The 26,960-nt window shown below is 39.6% G+C and overlaps 1 protein-coding gene across 3 annotated transcripts in view; it reads right to left on the bottom strand.

The window, feature by feature from the left end:
* Nucleotides 1-26,237, bottom strand: part of USP3 (ubiquitin specific peptidase 3) — an 84,083-nt gene extending 57,846 nt beyond the window's left edge. Inside the window, exons 1-2 of one of the 3 annotated variants that reach the window (XM_064361388.1) lie at nt 24,842-25,032; nt 23,411-23,431 (exon numbers count right to left, since the gene is read on the bottom strand). In XM_064361388.1, the coding sequence (XP_064217458.1) occupies nt 23,411-23,431; nt 24,842-24,863 (43 nt within the window). In that variant the 5' untranslated portion in view covers nt 24,864-25,032. Of the gene's footprint in view, nt 1-23,410; nt 23,432-24,841; nt 25,033-25,105; nt 25,116-26,022 lie in introns of those variants that run through there. The other 2 variants (XM_021666230.2, XM_064361391.1) reach the window with 2 other exon arrangements.
* Between the last annotated feature and the right edge of the window lie 723 nt (nt 26,238-26,960).

Genomic DNA, 26,960 nt, shown 5'->3' with positions numbered 1-26,960 from the left:
TTTTTTTTAATCTTAATTGCTGGTACTTGAGAGAAAGGGTGATAAGGATAGATACTTGTGAAAGCTCAAAAAGTTAAATCTGGGAATTTATAAGGGCTTTTTAATACACCCAATTACACTTCAAGGTGATGTCACGGAAAAGGAAGCCACGTAATTTATTTCTTACACTGTTACACTTGGCCACAGCAGCGTGATTTGGAGTCTCTTAAGTGAAACTCATCTTTTACTCAGATTGTAAAATTTCCTCAAACCAAGATACCCTGTCCTCCAGCAAATTTCTCCAGTTTGCTTGGATTCTTCCACTCCTGACCACAGTGTCTCATCTCTCAGCCCAGAGGCTGGCACTAACTAGGCTCCTTTCACTGCCTCCTCTTCAGCTACAGCTTCAGAACCTTCCTCTGTTCCTGTTCTCACCTCAGCCACAAATTCTTCAAGTTGGCAGGAGGGCCCCCTTGTCTGGAGGAGATGAAGAAGCTCTATCCTCTCCTGAGCTAGAGCCATTCGCCAGAAGATAGAAGCTATCACATATGCTGGGCCATGGAGAGGGTGGGAAGAGCCCCAGCCTCTAAAATGTGCCTCGGACTCAAATCTTCCTCCTAAAACCACCTAAACTTTTAACTCTCCTGAAAACCAGATGAGAACCAAAGGCACACAAAGGCATCTAAGTGATCTAGAAGCCAACAGTGGTTTAGTCTGTGCTATACTTCTGAAAGGAAGAGCAGGATGGTCGTTTATCAAGAGAGACTGGAGCAGAAAACCAGGAAGTTCTGTGTCTAAAGAAGCCTAGTTACACATGATTCTTTTCAGATAATGTTCACAAGACAAGGAGTTCTTACAACAAAAGCACATCCACACTGAATATAATGTTATCTATACCTAGCCATTGATCTTCAGCATCATCTTAGTATGCATACAATCTCATAATAGAGGATATTTGATATTCGAGGCCTACTAACAAGTCTGGAATTCTAAATTTTTGGACAAAACGTCATACGTGACTGCTCATGACACAACTTCATCACTGTCTCTACACAGAATAGTTCAAGCAAACAGCACTGACAGGTAAGCCGTTTATAATGCATCCATTATTCACCAGTTGTTTCAGTTGGAAGAAAAGGCTCTTTATCTTCTCAAGATGTCAGAAAGGTGAGGATCAGGTGACTGGGATTCTAATTCTGGGTCTACCATTACTAGCTACAGAAGAGAGAACATCACTACCATTCTGGGTCCTATTTCTTTAGTGTAAAATGAAGAGCAGGTGATGACCATGTTTCCCTCTATTTATAAAATTATTAAAAGAACATGCTGGGCGCAGTGGTTCCCACCTGTAATCCCAGCACTTTGGGAGGCCCAGGTGGGAGAATTGCTTGAGCCTAGGAGTTTGAGACCAGCCTGGGCAACACAGGGAAACCCCATCTCTACTAAAAATTTAAAAAATATTAGGCAGGCATGGTGGTGCACATCTGTGGTCCCAGCTACTCTGGAGGGTGAGGCGGAGAATCCCTTGAGCCCAGGAAGTCAAGGCTGCAGTGAGCCGAGATCACACCACTGCACTCCAGCCTGGGTGACAGACCAAGATCCTGCCTCAAAACAAAATAATTTAAAGAACTTAAGTACTGGCAAAAGTTAGATGAAACAATCATATCATCCTCCCCCATAAATAAAATCCTTCCAATTCTACTTTCTGCCTAAGTCTCTTAAAAGGCTTAACAAAAAGATTAACTGCTAATATAGGATAATTTTCTAAACCAGTGGTTTTGAGGTTTTTTCCTGCCTCCCATTATCCCAGAGACGCAAACACATTCCTACCACATTGTCCATCAGTAACAGCAACTCACTCCAACAAGGGCGTGGGAAGTACGTGGAATCGCTGTCCAAGATCATTACAGACAAACATGCTGCTGCAACAGTGAAACTCAAAAACCACCACTCCACACAATTTTTAAAGTGCAACACTCTAAAAATGTTAGCAACCCATAAGGAAACATCTGTGTTTTTTAAGCAAGTTCATTTTCATTGACTTAACACTTATATAGTACATACAGTGTGCTATATACAGGCGCTATTTAATCCTCTACAATCCCCATTATTTGGCCTGTTTTACAGATGAGGAAAATGAGGCACAGAGCAGTAATATAACTTGCTAAATTAGTAAGTGATAGAGCTGGAAATTAAACTCACTGAGTGTTTCAAGGCACAGATCGTTGCAAAGCAGTCGTCCAGGAGACTAAAACTTTTGTTTTAAAAAGATAACATGCTATTGTCTCTGAGTCTATATATGTATTACAAACCTGCATATACATTTTTTAAAGTCTGGAAGTAGCTGTTATCAGTTATGTAAAAGGAATGAGATGTGGATAGAAGCCACTACACTGTTTAAAGTTTTTCAAAAAGCATTATTTCTTTTATGATAAAAATTAAAGTGTTTTAAATTTAAAGATACTAATATTATAAAGTTGTCCTAAGGAAATGAACTTATTCTAAATTTTTAAGCATAAGTGGAAAGATAAGTCAAAATCCAAGATCATGACTCTATAGATTTGTAATATGACAATGAAAATTTTCACATTTTGCAGCAGTTATTAAAACACACATACACCATGAAAGTATCAGTAGTAAAAGTGCTATTCCTCTTAAAACTGGAAGATAGGGCAGTATCATCATAAAAATTCTATAAACATTCCAGTACATATAAGTAAAAATATATTCCAGAAGGACCTAAGTTACCTTCCAAATGAAATATTTTTAGATGCTTAAGAGCAAGACATATAATCTTCTGTACACCATAAATCCTCTCAGCTGCATATTCACAAGCCTATTCTATACTAAAAGTTCAGAAGTGTCTTCTAACTTGAGTCCCCTGAAATTATTAGGGGGAGGAGTTGGTGAAGTCACAAAAAGACAGCAAGAACTGAGCCAAAATGTAATGCAAAAAAGAAGAAATCAAACTGCAGGAAGCAAGTGCCAACATGCCAAAGCAGCCCAAACGCAGCCAAGAGTGGGTGGTAGGCTCCCAGCGAACAGGGCCACAGGATGGTTCTCGTAAGAGCAACAGGAGGTACTCAGTGTCAAAGGGGTGAGCAATGCAGAGCTTGGGAAACCAAGCAGAGGTCCAAATAGTGGGGAGGAGACCAGTCATGAGCATCAAATCCAAAATGGTCAGAAGTGCCAGCCTGGGATTCAAGGCCAAGACGACAGAACCGAGACTCCAGGTCCAAGGCAGGAAAGACAATTATGATTTGGTTGCCTTTCTACTTTCCCATGAAAATTTTTTCCACTTTCCTCCTTCTAGAGGCTCTCTTTTGCCTCTATTCCTTTCTTATTTCTTTTTTTTTTTTTTTTTGAGACGGAGTTTCGCTCTTGTTACCCAGGCTGGAGTGCAATGGTAAGATCTCGGCTCACCGCAACCTCCGCCTCCTGAGTTCAGGCAATTCTCCTGCCTCAGCCTCCCGAGTAGCTGGGATTACAGGCGCGCGCCACCATGCCCAGCTAATTTTTCATATTTTAAGTAGAGACGGAGTTTCACCATATTGACCAGGATGGTCTCGATCTCTTGACCTCGTGATCCACCTGCCTCGGCCTCCCAAAGTGCTGGGATTACAGGCGTGAGCCACCGTGCCCGGCCCCTATCTTATTTCTGACAACCAGTCTCTTCCAAGTCATTAGGTAAGTCAGACTTATATTTGCTGGTAAAGTCAGTTCAGCATTTCTCATAACAATCCTCTCCTTTCTGCTTAATGACGCTGTGGTAGATTAAAGATGGCCACAAATTCTTTCACATTCTTCCCATGAAAGACAGGGTCTATATCCTCATTCTCCGAATATGGGCAGGCTCTGTGACTGCCCCAACAGACATTTTATGGCAAAAGTGATTCTATGTCAACCTGCAAGTCCAGGCCTTAAGAAATGTACAGCTCCCTCTTGCTATTGCTTGAACTGCTTGCTCTTAGGAAAGCCAGCCGCCATGGAAGAAGTCTAATTATCCAGAGACCAGCATGCTGAGAAAAGCCCAAAACATGTGCAGGAAGACTGGGGAGATTATGACACTACTGGGGGACAGAGACTCCACGGAGCACAGAGGTACTGGACAGGTGAGTTAAGAAGACCCTAGAACATCCTCTTCCAAAGTGTCTTCTTAACGCACACGTCTGGTAACTCTGTGAGCCCACATTCTTCACCTGATGCAATCCCAGCCAAGTTCTTCCTGAATTCTTGACCCACAAAATTAGAAGCAAAATAAAACAGTTGTTTTAGGCTTCTAGGATGTATGGCTGTTTGTTATGCAGCAACAGATATCCAGAACACCACTCACAGAGGGAGCAGTATCAGTGGTGCAGCATCCTCCATACTCACCAAACAACTCACTGACCTGACTCAATGACTGGCCTGTTGTTTAGGACAAGTGAGGATGAAAAAGAAACTTAAAGAGGTTTTACCCAGGAGGATTCAAAGCTATCCAACGACTATACTATTCCCTCCACAACAGAAGTAGTGACAATAAAGACTTGATATTTATCTTCAACTAAGCCACCATCGTCCTTTGGACTGGATCTTTCTGTATCACATCAATATTTTAATAACTCAAATCTAGGTGTGCCACCACTACCTCAAGACAACCTATTTCTTGAGCACAAATATCATTCTGAATGTTGCCCTATATCGTGAAAACCATAACTCAGTAACGAGTAAGTTTAGAACCTTCAAAATTTCAAAAGAACTATTTCCACAGAAATCCCAAATTTTGGGTAAAGATCCTTAAGAAAGTGCCATAAACAGTGGCAGAAATTCCTTTTCTCTTCATTAAAAGGTACAAAGCCTTATCCTTTGTTCCTTTTGCTTCCCTGGATGATGTTATTTAATAAGCATTCTAGGAAACCCCAGGTTTTATTGAAGGTTGAACTTGAAAACCGGCTTCTAAATAATAAGAGTTGAGAATATTACTCATTCTGTTTCTATTTCTCTTTACCCCAAGAGCTCTGACATATTCCTCAGCCAGCATAATTAGATCCCCATCATGCCTAGCAATGCCTGATCCCAGGCCTCTGTAGCTGGAACTACTCACAATTTTTTCACAACTCCTAGCAAACTATTCCACAACTGACCTAAAAAGGAAGGGACACAGTGATCACAACTCGGCTCCACATTGTTTTGGTTGAACTAGGTAAATGCCTTTATCACCCGCCCTTGAACCCTTCCAGAAGAATTCCTTCCCTCTCTTACACAAAAACGTACCAAGCAGGAGAGATATCCAAGATGGCCGATTACTAGCAGCTCAAGATTGTAGCTCCCAGTGAAAGCACAGAGAACGAGAGGACGCCACACTTTCAAACGAATTTTTGTTGCTCATGGACCAGGAGATTCCCAGCAGAGGAGCCCCACAGGTTGCCAGTGTGAATCTTGTGGCCAGCACAGTGGTTCTCGGTGCACAGTAAATGGGACTGGGTCCCCTTCTGGTCGACGTTTGGAGCTCAGGGAAGGCATAATCGCCCATTCAGCTGATTGAAAAAGGGACTCAAGAGAGAAGCCAGACTGGAGATTCCCGGGCAGAAAAGCACCATGAATATTAATGCCACTGTTTTAGCTGGCGCAGCAGGATGCTCAGATTCCAGCGCTGGGAATCAACAAGTTTGACATCCACTCAGAGACCTAATTTGAAAGTCGGTAATTACAAAGACGACAGGTAGATAAATTTACAATGATGGGAAGAAACCAGCATAAAAAGGCTGAGAATACCCAAAATTAGAATGCTTCTCCCTCTACAGGGGATCACAGTTCCTCATCAACAGGGGAACAAGGCCTGACAGAGAACGAATGCATTCCATTAACAGAATTAGGCTTCAAAAGGTGGATAATAAGAAACTTCTGTGAGTTAAAAGAACACGTTCTAGCCCAACGTAAAGAAACTAAGAACGTTGAAAAAAGGTTTGATGAAATCCTAACGAGAATAGACAATTTAGAGAGGAATATAAGTGAATTAATGGAACTGAAGAATACAACGAGAACTCCGCGAAGTATGCACAGGTTTTAACAGTCGAATTGATCAAGCAGAAGAAAGGATATCAGAGGTCCAAGACTAACTTAATGAAATGAAACGAGAAAACAAGATTAGAGAAGAAAGAGTAAAAAGGAATGAGCAAAGTCTCCAAGAAATATGGGACTATGTGAAAAGACCTAATTTATGATTGATAGGTGTACCTGAATATCATGAAAAGAATGAATCCAAGGTGGAAAATATTCTTCAGGATATTATTCAGGAAAACTTTCCTAACCTAGTAAGGCAGGACAATACTCAACAGGGAATACAGAGAAAGATATTCCTCAAGTAGAGCAACCCCAAGAAACATAATCGTTAGAGTCACCAGGGTTGAAATAAAGGAGAAAATTCTAAGGGCAGCTAGACAGAAAGGTCAGGCTACCCATAAAGGGAAGCCTATCAGAGTCACAGCAGATCTCTCAGCAGAAACCCTACAAACTAGAAGAGAGTGGGGGTCAATATTCAATATCCTCAAAGAAAAGAATTTTCAACCCAGAATCTCATATCCAGCCAAACTAAGCTTCATAAATGAAGGAAAAATAAAATTTTTTGCAAACAAGCAAGCACTCAGAGATTTCGTCACCACCAGGCCTGCTTTACAAGAGCTTCTGAAAGAAGCATTATACACAGAAAGGAACAACCAGTATCAGTCATCCCAAAAACTTACCAAAAGGTAAAGAGTATCTCCATAATGAAGACTCTATATCAACTAATGGGTAAAACAGCCAGATAGCATTAAATGACAATATTAAACTCAAGAATATCAATATTAATCCTAAATTTAAATGGATTAAATGCCCCAATCAAAGACACAGACAGGCAAATTGAATAAAAAGTCAAAACCCATCAGTACGCTGTATCCAGATCCATCTCATAAGCAAGGACACACAAAGACTCAAAATAAAGGACTGGAGGAAGATTCACCAATCAAATAGAGAGTAAAAAAAAAAAAAAAAAAAAACCAGGAGTTGTAACTTTCGTCTCTGACAAAATAGACTTTAATGGTCACAAAGACTAAAAGAAAGAAAGAAGGACATTACATAATGGTAAAAGGATCAATGCAACAACAGGAGTTAATGATTATAAATATATATGCACCCAATATAGGAGCACCCAGATATATAAGACAAGTTCTTAATGACTTATAAAGAGACTTGGACTCCCGCACAATAATAGCGGGAGACTTTGACACCACACTGTTAATATTCGATGGATCAACGAGATAGAAAATTAACAGGGACATCTATGATTAGAACTCAGACCTGGGACAAGTAAACTCAGTGAATATTTATAGAATTCTTCACCCCAGGTTCACAGAAAATACATTTTTCTCAGTATCACATTACACCTATTTTGAAAGTGACTACATAATTGGAAGTAAATCACTCTTCAGTATTTGCATAGCATTTCACAGACTTAAATGAAATATTGGTTGGCTGTTTGTTATTTTCTTCCCTTATTCCTTCCTGTTTCCGCTGTTAAGCACAATTATCGGCATAAAAGAGGTTTTTAATACCTATTTTTAGACTGCATTCCAGCCTGGGCAATAGAGCAAGATTCCTGTTTTCTCTCCCTCTTTATCTTTCTTTCTTTCATAAAAAATAAATAAATAAAACAGTGCCCTGCATATGTCATCTTAGTTTATCAAATCACGTAGAATTGAATCAAAATACACAGTCTCCGCCCTCAAGGAGCCTAGTTAAGGAACAGGACAGACACATGTAAGACAATTGGCCATGTAAGCATTAGAATATCAGCGCCCCCTACAGACCTGGTGCTCCAGCCAGACCCAGTTTCCTGCCATTGCCTTACACCCTCTTGCCTTTGCATAGGCTGTTCTTTCTGCCTCCAAGTCCCCTCTTTGCTCCCAGAATCCTTAAAAAAAGAAAGAAAGAAAGAAAAGAAAAAAAGAAAGTACCAAGCAGAATGAGTTGCCTTCATAGGAATTTGTTCCTCCATAGACTCAAAATAAACATTATGCAGGTCACGTGACATAATGAACCAAGCACAGGCTTCAGAACCAACTTTCTTAAAGTTGTAGCTCTACCATTTTATTCTATAACCTTAAGCTAAGTTAGTTCCAGAGCCTGCTTCCTCTCTGCAAAATGGGTCAAATCCCACCTTCTACCTCACATGGCCTAGCCAATGGAAAGCACTCAGTGAATGTCGGTTCCTTTCCCTCAAACTCCTCCTATACCAGACCTAAAATTAAACAATATTCAAAACATCAAATAAATACTCAATTTCAATAAGCTTATTTCAAAATTGAATTTAGATTCAGTCTAAAATCAGAATCATTAAATTTTAAGTACCTAGTGTAAAATAAATATTTCAGGAAAAACGTATTTTAGAAGCACATTTTAAGAGATAAGGTTTAGACAACAACAGAATGCTATTCAGGTAAAACATTTAAGTAGAGAAGCAACTCAAGTGTCAAAACTCTATTAGAATACATCAAACTCAGAGGTATTCAGAACAGATACTAAATCCTAGTACACTAATCTAATCAACCAAAATATACTCTGGGTATCTACTCTAGTGCACTGTTGGTATATTATCAGTATAGTAATCAATAAAATGTCAAAATTCAGACTAACAAAGATGCTAAGTTCGTTAATGTGAACTGTTCTATATTCCAATATCCAATAAAATGAGGTTACAAGCCAAGTCATTTAGAAATATATTTTAATTTCTAACTTTTGTTTTAGCAAAGAAGTCGGTAAGAATTTCAAATCACATCACGTTTAAGATATGGTTATCAGCTTATTTTTATGGACAATTAGGTTTTAACCTAATTGTCTACCTAAATAATTCAATTTCTCTTCACCCTATTACCTAGTTCTCTTTAAGGAGCAGAGGCTAATTTTGAGACTGTGCTCTAGCCTACCTTCTGAACCTTTCCCATGTCAGGCCACGCACAGAAAGTAACATCTGTATGGTACACACACATTAACTGAAGAGGTTTCTCATGGCCAGAAATGATCTGTCCAGGAGTACAGCCACCTCCAGGCTGAGGGGATCATTTATTTCAACATGTATGTAATCCATTTGTGGCCCCTCTATTGGGAAGCTATGCTAGCCAACCTTTTATGCGGTTATCTAGTAATGCAAGAGGATGTCTCCCTTCTACTCCAATGTTCACTAGCTGGAACAAAAGACTATAAGTCATTAATTGCCTGAAAGGGCTGGGCGAGGCAGCTCATGCCTGTAATCCCAGCACTTTGGGAGGCCAAGGCAGGAGGATCACTTGAGACCAGGAGTTCTGGATGGGCCTGGGCAACATAGTGAGACTGCGTCTCTACGATGGGAAGATAACTTAAGTGTGGAATTTCGGGCCTCTGTAAGCTAAGATTGCACCACTGACTCCAGCCTGGGCAGCAAAGCAAGATCCTGTCTCAGACAAACAGATCACCGGAAGCATCATCTGGGAATCCAAGATGCCATTCCTCTGAGGATCTACAGTTCATAACCATCCATCCTCTGAGACCTATCAGAGAAAACAGATGCTGAAATCCTTATTTCTATCCCATGTATAACTGTCTTGTCCTCCTGCCATTCTATAACCCCAGGAGTGGCCAGTCAACAGTTCAACATGAAGGAACCTATTGTGAATTAAATTAAATGGAAGGGAGAAGTATCCGAAACAGCTGGTCTGAGCCAAGGCAGTCGAAGAGCACTGATGAGTGTGTATAGGAACAGTTAACTGCTTAAAATGAATCCTGACCCAGGGCATATGATCAGCTACTACTTGACTAAAAATGTCCCAAGGCCACTTCTAGCTCTCTAATATCAAGATTTCCCAAAAGAAAAATAATTATGATAAAGTATTTCACTTCAGTAGCCTTAGATACATTTGTACGACCACAGTGGAAGGGAAGTTTGGAGTAAGCAGGCAAAGAGCTTGAAGTATTATCTTACACATTACTGCTCCCACAATTAAAAAGTTAACTTTGTGTTCTTCCCTGAAGATACCCGATAATACAAACATATCTCAGTACAAGGCTATTAATTGCTACATTATTTGTAACTACAAATATTGGAAACAACCTGAATGCCCACACATAGGACACGGGTTGAATTCACTGTGGCACATCCACAAATGGAGTACTAAAAAGAATAAGGAAAATGCCTACAAACAGGGAGTGACATCCAGCATATACTGCCAAATGAAAAAAACGAAGTCCAAAAGAGTATATGTGGTTTGCTATCTTCTGTGCAGGGGAGAAAAAGAAAATACCCATCGGCTTTTCTTTACAAAAAGAAACACAGGAATTAATCAGAAATTAATGAAATTGGTTGTCTACAGGGGGTGGGTAGGAATGAGTGGCAGGTATTACGTAGTCATATTGCTTAGTACAGCTTTTTGGATAGTTTTAACTTTTGGAACCATGACAACATTTTATATACTCAAAAAGCAAAATAAAATTAATAAAGATGAGATTTTAAAAATCTAAAATGGAAATCAAACACAAACAAATGAACAAACTTTATGTCAAATAAGTGTATTAAAAGGGAGATAAAAACTAACCCAAATAAACTTTTAAACATAGTACTTTATATGTTGTCAGTATACAAAAAGAACTGTTAACAAATTTGAACTCTAGTTATAAGGGGGTTTCTTTACAATGGTATGGATTAGCAATTCTGGAATTATCTTCTCTGATTATAGAACTGAGCAAATGAGTACATACTCATTGTAGATAATGGGAACCAGATTTTCACCGTTAAAGAAAGGTGTTACAAATATGGAAGGGGGCAAGACTAGGCCCATGTTGTTGAATGCAATTGTAGTTATCAATATAAAATCATGGTGATAAACACACAAATACACACAGAAATAAAATAGATGTAGATATGTTTATTTATTTATATGTATTAGCTCTTCTGTGCTGAGAGATCTTAGTTTATAAATATTATTCCCAGCCAAAAAGAATGAGGGCTACTTGGAGAAATGGCTAATTCCAAGGCTGGAACAGGCTAAGTACAAGATGAGCCTGGAACATCTTGTGCCAGAAAGAAAGAAAGGGCTCAAATATAAGCTACTTTGAGCCTCAAAATAAATAATGCTAAGAGTGCCACAGAATAAAAAAAAAAAAAACAACCCTATGAGCCCTTATTAAGTAAGCAAATTAATAGTAAGTGAGGGAGAAAGTTCTTATAGTAGAATACCAACTAACATGTAGAAGAATTATGAGTCAGAAAATCACCACCTTGCAATCATCCTACTAATAACTGATTCAGGCAAGAACTATCAATGAATGTGAAACTACTGGGTAAAACTTTGGTAAGAAACAGGGTATATACACAATCTAAAAATATTTCCCACAAATTCTTTTTTTTTTTTTTAGACAAGAGTTTCGCTCTTATTACCCAGGCTGGAGTGCAATGGCACAATCTTGGCTCACCTCAACCTCCGCCTCCTGGGTTCAAGCAATTCTCCTGCCTCAGCCTCCCGATTAGCTGGGACTACAGGCGCGAGCCACCATGCCCAGCTAATTTTTGTATTTTTAGTAGAGACGGGGTTTCACCTTGTTGACCAGGATGGTCTCGATTTCTTGACCTCGTGATCCACCCGCCTTGGCCTCCCAAAGTGCTGGGATTACAGGCGTGAGCCACCGCGCCCGGCCCACAAATTACTTCTTAACAACAAAGGAGAAAATAGTAATTTTACAGCTGATTAACCTACCAAATATTGCCTTAATAAAGTAATCAAAGTTAGTATTACCAAAAACAAGACAAACCAAGACTTGATATGATGCCTGAGAAGACACAACATTACTTCTGTGGTATTCCTACAAAAAATGCATTTCCTGAATCTAATCATGAAGAGACTTCAGAAAACTCAAATTGAAGAACATTTTATAAAATAACTAAAATGAACTCTTCAAAAATACTAAGACATTATGATGTTGGCTGTGGGTTTAGAATAGGAAAAAAAAAAAAAAAAACCAAGACATGAAAAAGAAAGAAAGGCTGAGGAACTATTGGAGATTAAAGAAAACTAAAGAGTTATGACAACTAAATATAACACATGATCCTGGATTAGATCCAGGGTGGCTGGGTAGGAAAACAGAAAGGAGTAATAGCTATGAAGGACATTGTTGGGACAACTGAGGAAATCTGAACAAGGAATGTGCATTAGGTAACAGCATTCTATCACTATCGAATGTCCTGATTTGACCAATATTCTGTGCTTACTGAAAAGAAAGACCTGTTCTTGGGGAAAAAACAAAACTATTTATGGATAAAGGAGTGTTATAGCTGTAAATTAACCAGGGGAAATATATAAACAGAAGGTACATATATAAATGATAAAATAAATGAGGCAAAACGTGAGTGACTGGCAAATCTAAGTATACAGAAGTTCTTTGTACTATTCTTAGCAGTGTTTCTCCAAGTGTAAAATTATATCAAAATCAAAAGTCTTTTTAAATTTTGAGAATGTTAAAATTTGAGAGTAAGTAAATCTGTGTTGTTTACTACCATTTAAAAACATACTTTTTAAAAACCAAAACACAAGGGAAAAGGTTAAATTACCACAAAGAATCCTATAAACCTGGCACTAACTTCCCTTCATTAATGAATGATGAACTAGTCCAATAAAAGTATTACAACGCATTAACTGCAGTGCTCCCAGTGACCTTACAACTGTGTTTCTTTCATAGGCATACACCTATACAAAGCCTGGCATGTGATCTGGCTTTCCAAGTAAGGTCAAACCCCTTGGGCTTGCCTATTTTCTCTGCTGACTCTGATTGTAGCAACAATCAGAGAAGGTAAATCTGAATATGAATTTTTATTCAAATAGATTAATGTAAAATTTCACTTTAGTGGTTTAACTCTGAGTAACTAATAAGATGCATTTCTGATAGGGCAAAATGCCCTAAAAACTGGATTATTAATGACATACATTTAAAAATTGACACCAAACCAAACATGGCAGACAAATTCTCACTTAGCTCCTCTCTCACCTAAGACCCACTTAAATGAAATAAAGGAAAAAAACAGATACAAACCCACAAAGATAAAGAGAACATGTGAGGTAACCAAAGCAGACAAAAGATTTCAACAGGTTTTTGGAAGTGAGAAAGAAGTCAGGGAAGCAATAACAATCTTAGCAGTGCAGAGGAAGCTATGGCCTAAGTGTCAGCCAGGAAGAACACAGATGGGAATAGCTCTGGTTACAGGGACACAGCAGACACCAGGTAAGGACAGGACTGAACACAAGGAGGCTAGGGGTTCTAAGGACAACTGAGTTGTGGAAATTCTTCAACCTGATCTCAGAACATCAGTGGCCAGGTGCACACCCCAAAGACGGAAAACCGAAAAACTCAATGGTACCAGAAAAAATTCTCAGCACAGATATGAGTGTCTTCCTCCAATAAAGAAGGTGGCTTGCTCCCCATCTCATAGTGAAGCACACTGTAGACAAGCCCCACACAATTACAAAGCTTTTTACATGAAAAAGTTCACTCTTATATGAAAAGATAAAGACAAAACAGATCTTTACAGAAAATCTCCAATCTGAAAGAATCATTTTAAAAAGAAAAAGAGGAACGCAGGAGAAATAGAAACAATACAGGCAGCACATAAAAACTTCAAAACCAACACACTCTGAACTGCTAGAGTGGTAATAGAAGATACTGCAAAACAATAGCAACAGGATGTGTGAAAAAGGAATGGCCAGGAAATGAGAAAGAGCTCTTAAAAATTTGAAATACAGTGATCAATATTCAACACAAGGGATGGAAGAAAAAATACCAAGGAAATACACCAGAAACTAGAACCAAAAGGTAAAGAAATAAGAAAATCAGAGACTCCACCCAGGACACCCAACATCCAACCAGTAAGAGTTTCAGAAAGAAAAAAAGAACAAATTGGGGGATATAAGTATGGGGGGAGGAGCATGCCATCAAATTTATAATACAAAAAAATTTCTTTTAACTCAAGGATGTGAACCTCCAGACAAAAAACCCCTTGAGTATCCATTAAAAATAAAAGAAAATATAAGAAAAACTACCCATGCCCAGGCATATTTTGGAATTTCAGTTACCGAGGATAAAAAGAATACCCTAAAGGCTTCTAGGAAAAAGAATAAAAGGACATATATGAAGGAGGAAATCAGGAAGGCATCAGTTTCTCAACTGCAACACAGGGAACCTAGAAACAAAGCAACAATGCCTTTAAAACTCTAAGGGAAATTATTTTCTTACTAATATTCTCTATTAAGCCAAGCAATCAAGTATAAAGGCAAAATTAAAATGTCAGACTTGGAAGGAGTAAAAAATTTACTCCTTAATGTGCCATGGAATTAGAGAAAAAAATTTACCTCCTGTGAGAAAAGAGCTTGATGTACTCCAGCAAGACAATGAAATAAACCAAGAAAAAGAAGACATGGGATCCAAGAAATAAGAGATCTAATATTATAAGAGAACAACAGGCCAGGTTCAATGACTCATGCCTGTAATCCCAGCACTTTGGGAGGCCAGGGCAGGCAGATCACGGGGTCAATGTGAAACCCCATCTCTACTAAAAATACAAAAATTAGGTGGGCGTGGTGGCGTGTGCCTGTGGTCCCAGCTACTCAGGAGGCTGAGGCACGAGAATCACTTGAACCAGGGAGTCGGAGGTTGCAGTGAGCCAAGATTGCACCACTGCACTCCAGCCTGGCAACAGAGCAAAACTCCGTCTCAAAAAGAAAACAAAAAAAACAAAAAAATCAACAGAGGAAATCACAGGATAAAAACTCTCCAGTAGGCCTGGAGAACAATTATTTCAAATGAGAGCAAAGGTCAGAGGGTTCTGGAAAGGTTTTTGGAAAAGAATTAGTGTGGGGAGATAATCTAATCTGTTGAAGGGGTTGAAAATAATATTCACAGACACTTGACAGGTTTAAAGGAACATTTAAGAGAAAATGTGTCTAAGGTAAACTAAGCAATTTTTAAAGCAGCAATTATTAACTCAAAAAAATAAAATGTTGGGCAAGAAAGAATAATTAATCACTATATTAACTAAAATATGTAATCTAATTATATTGGGAAATGGAGAGACAGACGGACAAGTGGTGCTAACACTAGTCTTCATTTACCACAGCAAGATATCACAGAGTAATGCCTAAAAATGACAAATTAAGAAATCACAGAGCATTGGTTAGAATTCTGTAGGTGAACATGAGACAGAAAGCTAAACAGAGCTTAGAGAGATTGTCTCTGGAGAGAAGGACTGAGAATGGAGGTGAGGAAGACTAAAATTCTATTTTAAGTCCTTTGATACTATTACCTAACTCTGTATTACAATTTCAGAAATGTGTATTACTGTTCTGAAAACATGAATTAATCTTCAAATGGTAAACTGATGTAACTCATATCAATTCATGAAATTCCCCAAACAAATTTTATCTTTTTAAAAAAATGTCTAAAATCTATTATACAGCATAAAAATTAGAATAGCAGTTTATCATTTGGGGTCAGGCACCTACTGAATTCCTTATTCCCACTGCAGAGTTAATGATATGTGCCCTCTACTAGCAAATGTAATTTCAAAGCTGGCCAAAATTTGTCATCTATATGTTAACAGATCCAGATACCTACAGAGCCAAAGAAGAGAGGGGCATCTGGTCCTGCTGACTTCCCACACAGAGGCAAATTCTGGTCCACAGGCTGGTCCCCTCCCCCTACTGGCTCTAGCATTTTACTCTATTTTTAAATGGATTCCTTATGCTTTCACCATGAAACGGAAACAACACATAGAAACAATGTGTGTGAAACAACATATTCTCAAAAACTGTAATGCACTAAACAAATTTGTTACGGTTTCTTCTACCACAAATTCAGACTTGTTCAGATCTATTCTGGTGAAAAACACCTAATGAAGCTATTATGCTACTCCTGATCTTCAGTTTAAATACCGGAACTGTGTAGTGGGGGGAAGGCTAAAAACCACTAAAGCCAAAGCAGATTACTACATCAGAGTCAAAATGGGCCGTTTTTGCCTTCGGGAGACCAGACACAAATAGTTACAAAAAAATTTCCAGGAGCTCAAATTATTTCAAAAATAACTTTCCCTATGAAGCTGATCATATACAGAATAAAAACAAAAGCCATGAACTACTTAAAAATTCTGACATCTAATGTCTCCATTTATTTAATACAGCAAGATCTGATGCAATTATATGCTGTTGTCAACAAACTGAGTAAGCAAGCCCATGGTTAAACAGTAGTGGCACTTCAAAAGAAATGAATCAGGTTATAAATGTAAATACCATACAACTATTATTTAAAAATAATAGTTGCAAGTGTATGCAATATAAGAAAAGACTTATATATATTTAAGGAAGCACTCCCTCCCACAAGTAAATAAAATAAGAAGTTTAGGGATCTCTTAACATCAAAGACTTTCCTTGGCAAACAATAGGCTAAATATCTGCATTGTACAATTCTCTTCCTAGTTCTCTGTGGTTATGTAAAAAAGGTTAACACTAAAGTACAAAGTGGAAGGGGGAAAAGTACCGCACTTGTACTTACTGGGAAACTCCTTATTCTTTTAAAATCAACAGGACTCATTTTGAAGAAACACAAAAAAGAAATACAAACTTGGCAAATACTCCCTGCCCGAGGGTTAGATAATCAATATTTCAGAAAATAGGCACATGCAAACTCCAAAACCATTAACTATTTTAGTTTTTTTAGCTGTCCTAATTATTTAACCAAAACCACGAGTCTGAATTTCCTTTTACAATCAACAGATGCAATTTTCAAACATGACCCACATTTTCCCAAAAATCTGTATTATGTGTTCAAAGAAAAAAATTAGAAATACATATATTTTTAAACGAGGCTCTAAAAAACTATACACAAACAAAATATTCAAAGTGACTAAAATGAAATGAACGCACTTAGGCTCTCAGAATTAAATTCTCATGGTACAAATGTTGAGCTCTGGCAGCTACTTCATACACTTAAGGTGAAGTTTGATCCTTTAGTTGTTATAAAGCAATTTCTCCAATGCTGAAGTATCTCACTATTACTATCCAAAATAATTCACATGGAAATAAGAGTTAATCTCAAACCAAATAACATTTTACTGTGTGTAACTAAAATTAAAATTTGCTCAATCAGCAATTTTTACAATTGTCGGTCCCATAGTGTCTATATTATACAGTTATTTTTTAAATGCCTAATATCATAGTAGAACATTTTTCTAACATATTGTCTATCGATTATCTCAGGGAATAATTCCATGTCAGAAATTTGTTTTCTAGAAATTTAAACTTGATCTTCAAAAACTTTAATCAAAACATTACCCCAGTATTGTGCAACAAATGTTCAAAACAAAGTAATGAACAATTAAAAAATCTACTATTTAAAAAAGAAAACCCAGCCAGCCTGGTGGCTCACATATGTAATCCCAGTACTTTGGGAGGCTGAGGTGGAAAGATGGCTTAAAGTCAGAAGACCTGGGCAACATCCAGATCCCACCTCTACAAAAAATTTAAAAATTAGCTGGGTATGGTGCCACATGCCTGTAGTCCCAGCCTACTTGGGAGGCTGAAGTGGAAGGATCACTTAAATTCAAGAGTTCTAGGCTGCAATGAGCTATGATTGCACCATTGCACTCCAGACTGGGTGACAGAGTGAGACTCCATCTCTGAAAAATAAGCAAAAATAAAAACCTGAGCTTGGTCATCAAGGACAAGGATTGAAAGAAGCTAAAATAACTATACTTTCTTATAAGCAATTAAGTTAAACCTGAAGAAAGATGACAGTTAATTTCCGGCCGGCTTTTCTGGTGGTGACACGATACAAGAACAGTTCATAAAATTAAGAGTCTTCAGGGTGGATCAAGGATAAACAGACAAGCAATTTCTACAAAGAAGGCTGTCTTAAACCCAGCTAGAACAAAGAAAAAACAGGAGAAAACTTCTACTCAAGAATGGAAACATTTCACACTGATAGAGCTATTCAATTCTAAAGCAGAGGCCAGGCGCAGTGGCTTACAACTGTAATCCCAGCACTTTGGGAGGCAGAGATGGGCAGATCATAAGGTCAGGAGTTCAAGACCAGCCTGGCCAACATGGTGAAACCCCATCTTTACTAAAAATACAAAAAATTAGCTGGGCATGGTGGAGTGCACCTGTAATCTCAGCTACTCAGGAGGCTGAGGCAGGAGGATCACTTGAACCCAGGAAGTGGAGGTTGCGATAAGCCAAGATCGCGCCATTGCACTCCAGTCTGGTCCACAGAGCAGTCTCCAAAAAAAAAAAAAAAAAAACAGAAAAAACACTAAGGCAGAGTACAAAGTCTCCACATAAAATCTAGTTAGTTATAGTATCTTTGATATAACCTGGCTTATCATAAAAATAAACTCTAAATTCCCTCTTCAAAGGGTCTTATAAAATTATATTAGCTAGTATTTATTGTGAGGCATCTAGCTAACACAAACACTTAAGACAATTGCAAATCTGATTTTTCAATGTACAAGTTTAATTTCAACAGTTTTCAAAATCTGAAATTGCCTTCCTAAATTCATCTGCATTTTATACATCTGTAAATAGCACACATTGAAGATACACTTTTCATTGTATCTTAAGAAGGGGGGAGGCTAGGTATGGTGGCTCACACCTGTAATCCTAGCACTTTGGGAGGCTGAGGCAGGCGGATCACGAGGTCAGGAGTTCCAGACCAGCCTGACCAACACAGTGTGAAACCCCATTTCTACAAAAAATACAAAAATTAGCCGGGCATAGTGGCAGGTGCCTGGAATCCCAGCTACTCAGGAGGGTGAGGCAGAAGAATCGCTTGAACAAGGAAAGTGGAAGTTGCAGTGAGCCAAGATCGCGCCACTGCACTCCAGGCTGGGCGACAGAGCAAGACTCTGTCTAAAAATAAAAAAGGGGGAAATGTGTCTTAAGATCTGCAGTTATTATAGTAGTTTTTATAGTCTAAAGACTGTAATTTTTACAGAAAATACAATTGGAAAACCTTAGAAAAACTAAATGGAATCAACAAAGTATACTGACTAAAAGCAAATATTTCAAACAACCTCTGAGCTACCAGAAGCAAATGCAAAATTCTATACCTTAAGAATTCTCTCCCTCCTCTACCCTACAACAAATCATCTCCAAGAAGAATCTTCTAACAGAAAAAAATGAAAAAATAAGGGGGGTAGAGAGACATCAATAACTGAAACCCATTGTTAAAATAACCAAAAGCTAATTGCATTTGCATTTTATCCATAGCTATAGTGAGGAGACTGGTTTATTATGTCTGAACTAATGCAATATCAATTTCAGCCTACAAAAAAATTAGATCTGAGCGTAAGGTTGACATTTAAAACAGTTGTTTCTTCCAAAGTATTTCACCAATTCCTTGTTCCAATTTGCCAGCACTTTAAACATTAAATTGGGTGAGGGGGTAATCAAATACCAAATTTTAAAATAAGTAATTTTTGAGATATGGAATTTAAAATACATTTTCATGTCAAAAATCTTCAAAGCAATTATTTAAAGTATGGGTTCCAAACATTTTATATTCTTTAAACTGTCAAACATTAAGTTACTGAATGACAAAATGAAGACTCTGCTTTGAAAAAAAAAAGGCAAGCTAAAAGTCTGAATAGTATTAGAGTTTAAGATTTGGACTATCTTTAATACCTCCCATGCATCTTAAGCAACTCGTAACCTTTGTCTCAGTTTCATAATCTATAAAACAGAAAAAACTACCAAGCATGCATAGTTAATTAAATTAGTCAGGATTAAATGCTAGCAAACTACTTTGAATTTACTTTATGTTGTTCTCAGTTATCCTCCTACTCAGTAAAACTAACAGATGAGAAAACATCTGGAATTACTATAGATAATCACATCTGCAGACTCACAGCAGTTAAAAAGATGATCTCTACAAATTTCTAAGCCAAAGTTCATTCAAAAACCCCAAAGATTTTAAGATACAATTGCAATGAACAATTTTAGGTGAATTTTTTTTCAGTCTTAAGGATACCTATGCTTACCTACATTCTCAAAACAGACCACTACACAGAAATCTCAGTGTATCTTGAGAGGTCTTGGCACAAGACAATTCTAGGTAAGACCAACAAGCTGTTACTGTCCTTAATACTATTCTCAGCATTCTAAATTGTCAATCAAGGTAAGCTTAATCATAAATACACCCTCCAAAAAGTACTAACCCCTACTGAGAATCCATCAAAGTACTTCCTTCCAAGCCATCTGTCCAGGAAAGCTGTATTAAAAACACCTAGAATGCAATTGCTCTCCTGTCTAAAGAGGCTATGAATAAACATAAAATATCAAAATATGTTAAACAGCATACCTTTTCCACTTCAAACATTGATAATCTACCTACTAAATCTATTTCAGTGCCTTGGTTGAACACAAACCTGTATATATGTAGGTCAGAAACTGCAGCTTAATCAAAGGAGACTAACGTTTTGTTTTCAAAGAAGAAAAAATATAAAAAAAACAAGGTCAGGAAGGGGAGAAAAGCTCAAAAAGGAAAAAAAAACAGAGCAGGTTAGGTTAGGGGAAATAAATGTACATGTAAATTAGTCCCTGATGGAAGAGGGACTCAAATTTTAAAACAGGAATTTAAATTACTCACTGAGCTACACAGTAAATTGCTCATTGGTCTACTCACTGAGCTGCAAACACTATAAAACATAAGTATTTCTAAATCTAGCTTGAAGAACCCAAAATCAATCTTTTATATTCCAGTGGAGAAGGAAATTACATCAATTTCAGTAAGGAAAAAGTAGGCTGTTAAACGAGCCTAAGGCTAATGGTGTACAAGCAAAGAATGAGGAGAAGAAATTATTTTGGGGATAAATAACAGGAAACCACACCAAAGAGTTAGAGTTCTTCCCCCAACTCCATCATTTCTTCTGCTTAAACCATGAAGGATGTTCTTTACACACTATTAAGCATGTTACTAGGAAAATAACTTCTGATCAATGTGTCAAAACTTCTTCACAACAAGGAAATGTTAAGCTCAATCTCTATACTGCAGCCTCTTTAAACAAAACACATACGTGGAGCACATTCTGAATTTCACACATTTCACATCCATGACCAATCATTTAGAGACTTTGGAAATAAGCTGAGACTGCTTTAAGATTCTGGGAGGCGGGGTGGGGGAGGAATACTGCAGAAAGACTAGAAAGACATTTGACTTCAGCTTTATAAATATTACCAACAAAGTTTAAATTCTTCAGAAGGATATATAAAACTCAAATACTAAATTTTAGAATTAATGTGAAAAAGTATCACCTGTCCACTGATTTTTAACTACCTTATCCACATTTACAACTAAATTGTCTACCTGCCCATCTATAAATACAGACTACCAAAAGAACACAAATTCATTGTGATAACAACACTGCAGATGGTCATTTGCTCACAATTCAGCTTACACTGGAAGTGCAGGCCAGTGAAAGCATTCTGGGGGAAAGTCCACTTACTCTGCATTTATTTTCAACATAAAGACCCTTCCAGCCATATCTAAGTGAAAGTTCCTTTATTTAGTAGGCAAATATTTACTAATTGCCCTATTAAGTGTTAGGCACTTAATAAATACATCATAGAATGTTACTAAAAAGCAGTAAATGCATTTGACCTAATGACAAGCAAATGACTGACTGTATTTAGAAAATTTAGTCCACTGGGCAAACAAGAGTGTGAAATGTAGGTTGGGGAGAAATACGATACAAAATAACCCATCACTCCATCAAGGTGATTTCTTACCTTTATCACAACCTGATCAGTCCATTACAAATTTATTACCACTGACAACCAATAATCAACACCTAATCTTACTGAACAGATCCCTTAAAAAAGAGTTTATCTCCAGTATCCACCCAAAATTGCATAACGTTTACTTGATCTACACTTACTTTTTCTTGGGTACAGTAATATGAGGCAAGTGTGTACTGAAAACTTAAAGAGGTACTCTCAACTCGCTGAAGAATTAATCAGAGAAAAATTATCATGCCTATCCTACTAAATCTCTCTAATTTAACTGGCTGTTTAACCCAAACCCTTGAGTTCAAATGCTTGGTCTTTGGCTTTCCTTAGTTATTCAAACACTTGTATTCAGGGCATCTTTTTAAACAATTTGTGCTTTTTCCCACTGGTTAAATTCTTTTACCCACAAAAATAAGGACTGCCCAAGCCTCCAGCTTCTGAAAATAACATCTGATATGTGCACATAACAAAAAGCTTGAGAGAATGTCCTAGCTTTTATTTAAAACGTTTTCATTTAAAATTAGAATCCCTTAAGCAACAATTAGACATAAATCAGCCTTTACGTTATTAGGAGATTGCTATTTTCAACATTTACCTTAAACCACAACATGGATTTATCTTTTAGTTAGCTTCCTGTCTCTCCTCAGCTAGATTAGACTGTTAACTTTTTTGAGAGCAGAGGACTACTAATCCCCATGGTCTATTTCCCAGCTAATACACTTCAAAACCTCAGGTCTCTAAAGAAACATAAAAATTGCTAGCCTTAAGGATTTCTCTAATTATTTAAAGTTATTCTGATATGAGCAGGTATCCTTAACTGTTAACTATAGCTTACACAAGTGGGTTCTCAAAATGTGGTCCTGGAACCTTTAAAGTTTCCAGGACCTATTCAGGTGGTCCAGAAGGTCAAGATGATTTTCATAAATAATATTTAAGATGTTACTTTTGTTTACTGCCATTTTCTCACAAGCATGCAGTGGGGTGTTCCAGAGGCTACATGATGTGTGACATTTCAAGAGACTGAATGCAGAAGCAATGTAAGAATCCAGCTGTCTTCTATAAAGCTGAACAAAGAGTTACAAAAATGTAAAATAATGCCACGCTTCCTACTAAATTTTTGTTTTGAAAAACATTTTACATAAACTGTCAACATATGTTATAGATAGTGGGTCTATTATTATTTGTAAGCATATTAAAGAATACATATTTTAAGGTTTTCTCAGTTTTAATTTCTAATGTGACAAGTATCAACCGATACAGGCTACATAAAGGCTCTTTGGGTGCTCAACAATTTTTAAGACTGTAAAGGGGTCCTAAGAACAAAAAGTGTAAGAACTGCTGTAATACATAATTATATAACCTAACACACAGTGCTTTCCAAGGATAAGAAGCTCATGGTAATTCTGAAGTAAAATTACTTCTTACTTCTTGTAATCTTGTTGAGTTCTGTATCTCCCTGTAAAGCATCATTCAGCATAAAGCCAGTCTGTTCTGGTCCCCATTTAATGGGCTTTGGATATTTAATTATTCAGAGTCCTCTTTATAAAGATGTTCTGACCTCTAACACCACCTATTACTTGAATAGTGTACACAAGTTTCACAAAGTTTTCACAAAAAATTACCTTGTTCATCATAACAGCCACCTGTGAAGTAAATGCAAAGTATTATCCTTTTTTACAGGTTATATAAGGAAACTGATACTCAAAGAAAACAGAACTATTTGTTCAATTAGGTACTGTTAACTGATGGAACCCAGAATGTTATGGGATTTTGCAATTTGCTTGGCTGTCTCGCTGTGGTATAATTGCAAACTCCCAAAGAAAATAAGGCAAGGGCATTACTTTCATTGTCCCAGTGCCAAAACAGGGATTTTCCCCTCCTTAATAAGAACATAATCAGATTCGATACCCAGTCACAGTATTATTCAACACATCAGCTACCCTTTCGGTCCCCTACCAAAAACAATAAAATAAAATAAAATAAAGAGTATGGGAGAAAAACATACCAGACTATATAACACTCCAAGATAACGAGTTAGTTAAGGACTCACAGATTTGCTAATCATTTAATCACAGAAACAACAGGCACACAAGATCAAGCTTAATACAATAATGCTAGATTATATCAAATGGGTTGAACCTACATGAAATGAGTTCAATTCAGAGTGTGGACTCACACGAAGTTGCAAAACTAGCTTTATTGGTTCTACAAATCCAAGCAAGTGACTAGAATCAGGCTTGCAAAGCTTTGTCAGGCACACTTTGTTGCAAGACGCAAAGATGCCATCTTACTCCTTGGACAGAAATCACTCCTCCCTTATGGCTAAACATACTAGTTCGTTCTTGTTATCAGCACATCTCCTTATGCTCCACTTTAACTTATTAAGTTCTTCAAGAGATGCTCAATTTCCTGTATCTCTTTTACACTCAAGTGGACTCCCTGACTGATAGAGGCAAGGCTGACTCACAATAGGGTATCTGCCATTTGCACAATTATTTTCCTTTTTTTAGATTGATGTGCCCAGTGAAGCCATTTTTAAGTCTGATGTGATTTTATCTAGAAAATGCCAGAAGTGTACTAATTGTCCATTTTGTCTTTCTGTAGTTTACTACAGATGAGCAAGAGTAATCCAACCATTCCCTGTGAGGTAGGCTTTTCCTGGCGTTTACTTTGGTCTTTTTTTTGTTTTCAAATTTCTTTGGGGGAAGAAAGTTAAGTAACAATTATAGCACCACACCAGTAGCTAGTTGTAGCTAATGTACCACCAACAACCAATCTGTAAAGTAGTGCCATACACCCTATTTGCTGTTCCATACTCAACATTCCAACAGATTTATAGGTAAAAGGTAATTTACACAAGTTTCTGCATCCTCACAAAAGAACTGCAATACTACTCTGTGAAACCAATTAACCGGTTAATTTTTAAAGGCTTCATGCAGAAAAAGATATCTGACTTTACAAAGGTAAGCAAAGCATCAGATGTCTGAGCGCGCCAGGAAACCGCAGTTATTTCTATTCCTTATCCCAGAGGATATTTTTCTTTGTGGACCTACCAATGTTTTTTTCCAAGGACATAATCACTATTTAAGAAGCTGTCAAAAGTGTTAAGGCATTCTTTAAACTATCTTCCCAGCTCCGGCCCACAACGAGACATGTCACAGCTAAATCATACCATCGCCGTTTTTCTACATTTCTTCAAATGAACTTAAGATTTTTGAAGTGAATAATTCGAATTGTACACTATTAATATAACCCAAGCTACCAGTGATCATCTCAAAGCTAATAAACAAAGACTAGCGGTGGCACAAGGGCCCTACCAGGAAGTAATCAAAGCCGTGTGGCCGGTGCGATCCTAAGAAGTCGCTTAGAGCAGACAATGAGAGGGCACTGGGGCTTCCAAGGGGGCCCGCAGGAGGAGTTAAAACGCTTAAGCTACTCAAAAGCCTTACATAAACCTAATAACTGTTTCACAACACAGGAACTCGGGAATCCCAACGCAATTTCGGACAACCCAAAAGGTGTGAAAAGCAAACTCGAGCCGTCCCCTCCAAAGCAGCTGTTGGCTCAGCCTCCGAGCTTCTCAGCCAGCAGCCTGTTTTCAAACTTCACCCTCCCAGGCGGATGAAAGACCCCGACCTCCGCCGCTCGAGCTCCGAGCGCCTCTCGGGGTTTCGGGGTGCCGGAGCCTGAGGAGAAGGGAAAGGAAAGCCGGGCCGGGGCCGGCGGCGGAGAGGAGCCCCCGCGCGTCCCGCAGTCCAGACAATGCTGCGCCGGGAGAGCGGCGATCCTCCCGTCCTGTACGCGGAGGAGCGCGGCGCGGGCCCCGCCACACGTGCGGCCGCCCCTCGGGGGCCCGACACCCGCCCCACAGGCGACCCCGCGACTCGGACGGACACAGCCCCCGGCCACGGCAGGGCGGGGCAAGGGCGCGGGCCGCGGGCCAGGGTCTCCGCCCGCCGCTGCCCCCACGCGCTCGAGACCTCCGAGGACTCCCGCCCCTCGCGGGCCTCTCCTCCGCCTGCCCGGCCGTCGGGCCTCGGGAAACAAAGGAGCAGCCGCCGCTCCCGCCCGCGCCCGCCTCACCGCGTACCCTCCCTAGCCCGCCAGGCCCGGCTCGCCCTCGCCCTCGCCCCTCCCCAAGTCCTTGCGCCGGCAGCCCGCGGCTCCTAGACGGCAGGCCCGGCAGAGCCGGGGCCTCGGGTGCGCGGCGGGGCCGGCCCGGGGCCGCACTCACCGCTGCAGCACCAGGACGATGGGGAGCCGTTGGGAAACTTGGCTGAGTCCGGAGCGATGCAGACGCTGGAGCTCAGGTGTGGACACTCCATGGCCACGAGGAAGGTGGCTAGGAAGACCGTGGCTCCAGGACCGGGCGAGGTGGGGGCGGAGAAACTCCGGAGGCTCCGTCTGGGGTCGCTCCTAGCCGGGCGCTCGGCCGACGGCGGCTGCGTCTCGAGCCCTTGCGTCAAAGAAAGCACGGGCTTCCGGGCGCCGGGTTTTCTCGCCCGCCGTCTCCCGGCGCCCCGCTCCGTAGAACGTGTAAATCCGAGATCCGGGTTCTGCAGCCACCCCTAGACTGGAGGCTTCCGCCTTCCCAGGCCGGCCCCCTCCCCGCCCCGCCCCCGGGCAAGCCCCGCCCCCTGACCCGCCCCCGTCCACCCCGCAGGGTGGGGTCCCGGCGCGCTCCAGCTGGTGGCGCAGAGTCCGGCTGCGCTCCGAAGTGACTTCCCTAGTCCCGCCGCTTCCCCGTAACCGGGAAGGGTGGGGCGCCGAGCGGGGCACCCCAGGCCGTCCGCGGCGTTTCCTGCGGTGGGCGGAGGAGACTGAACCTACGTTGTGCTGGCTACTCCGCGGCTATGTGGTAAAAATCCCGCCGCATAGCAAAGTGTGAAGAAGATTAAAACCTCTGGGGCAGACTGGCACCGTGGCCTTCATGTTATACACGAAGAAACAAGCTGGGGGAGGGCAAGGGCCTGGCCCCGGGGAAGGCGGGCAGCGGGTTTGATGGGTGCCAGGGCATTTCTGACTTAGCTTTCGGCTCCCTGCGGCAGGTGCGATCCGGAGCCCTTTCTAGGTTTTGAACACGTGGCCTTAGCCAGCCACCTAGATGCTGCGTAGGCTGCGCCCGCAGGGGCGCCCATGAACCTGCGTTCAAACCCTGTCACTGTGACTCAC

This window comes from Aotus nancymaae, unplaced genomic scaffold (assembly GCF_030222135.1).
Source record: "Aotus nancymaae isolate 86718 unplaced genomic scaffold, 86718_ANA_hifiasm-v0.15.2.pri h1tg000041l, whole genome shotgun sequence".
NCBI lineage: Eukaryota > Metazoa > Chordata > Mammalia > Primates > Aotidae > Aotus > Aotus nancymaae.
This window is presented reverse-complemented; position numbering and strand designations above follow the sequence as displayed.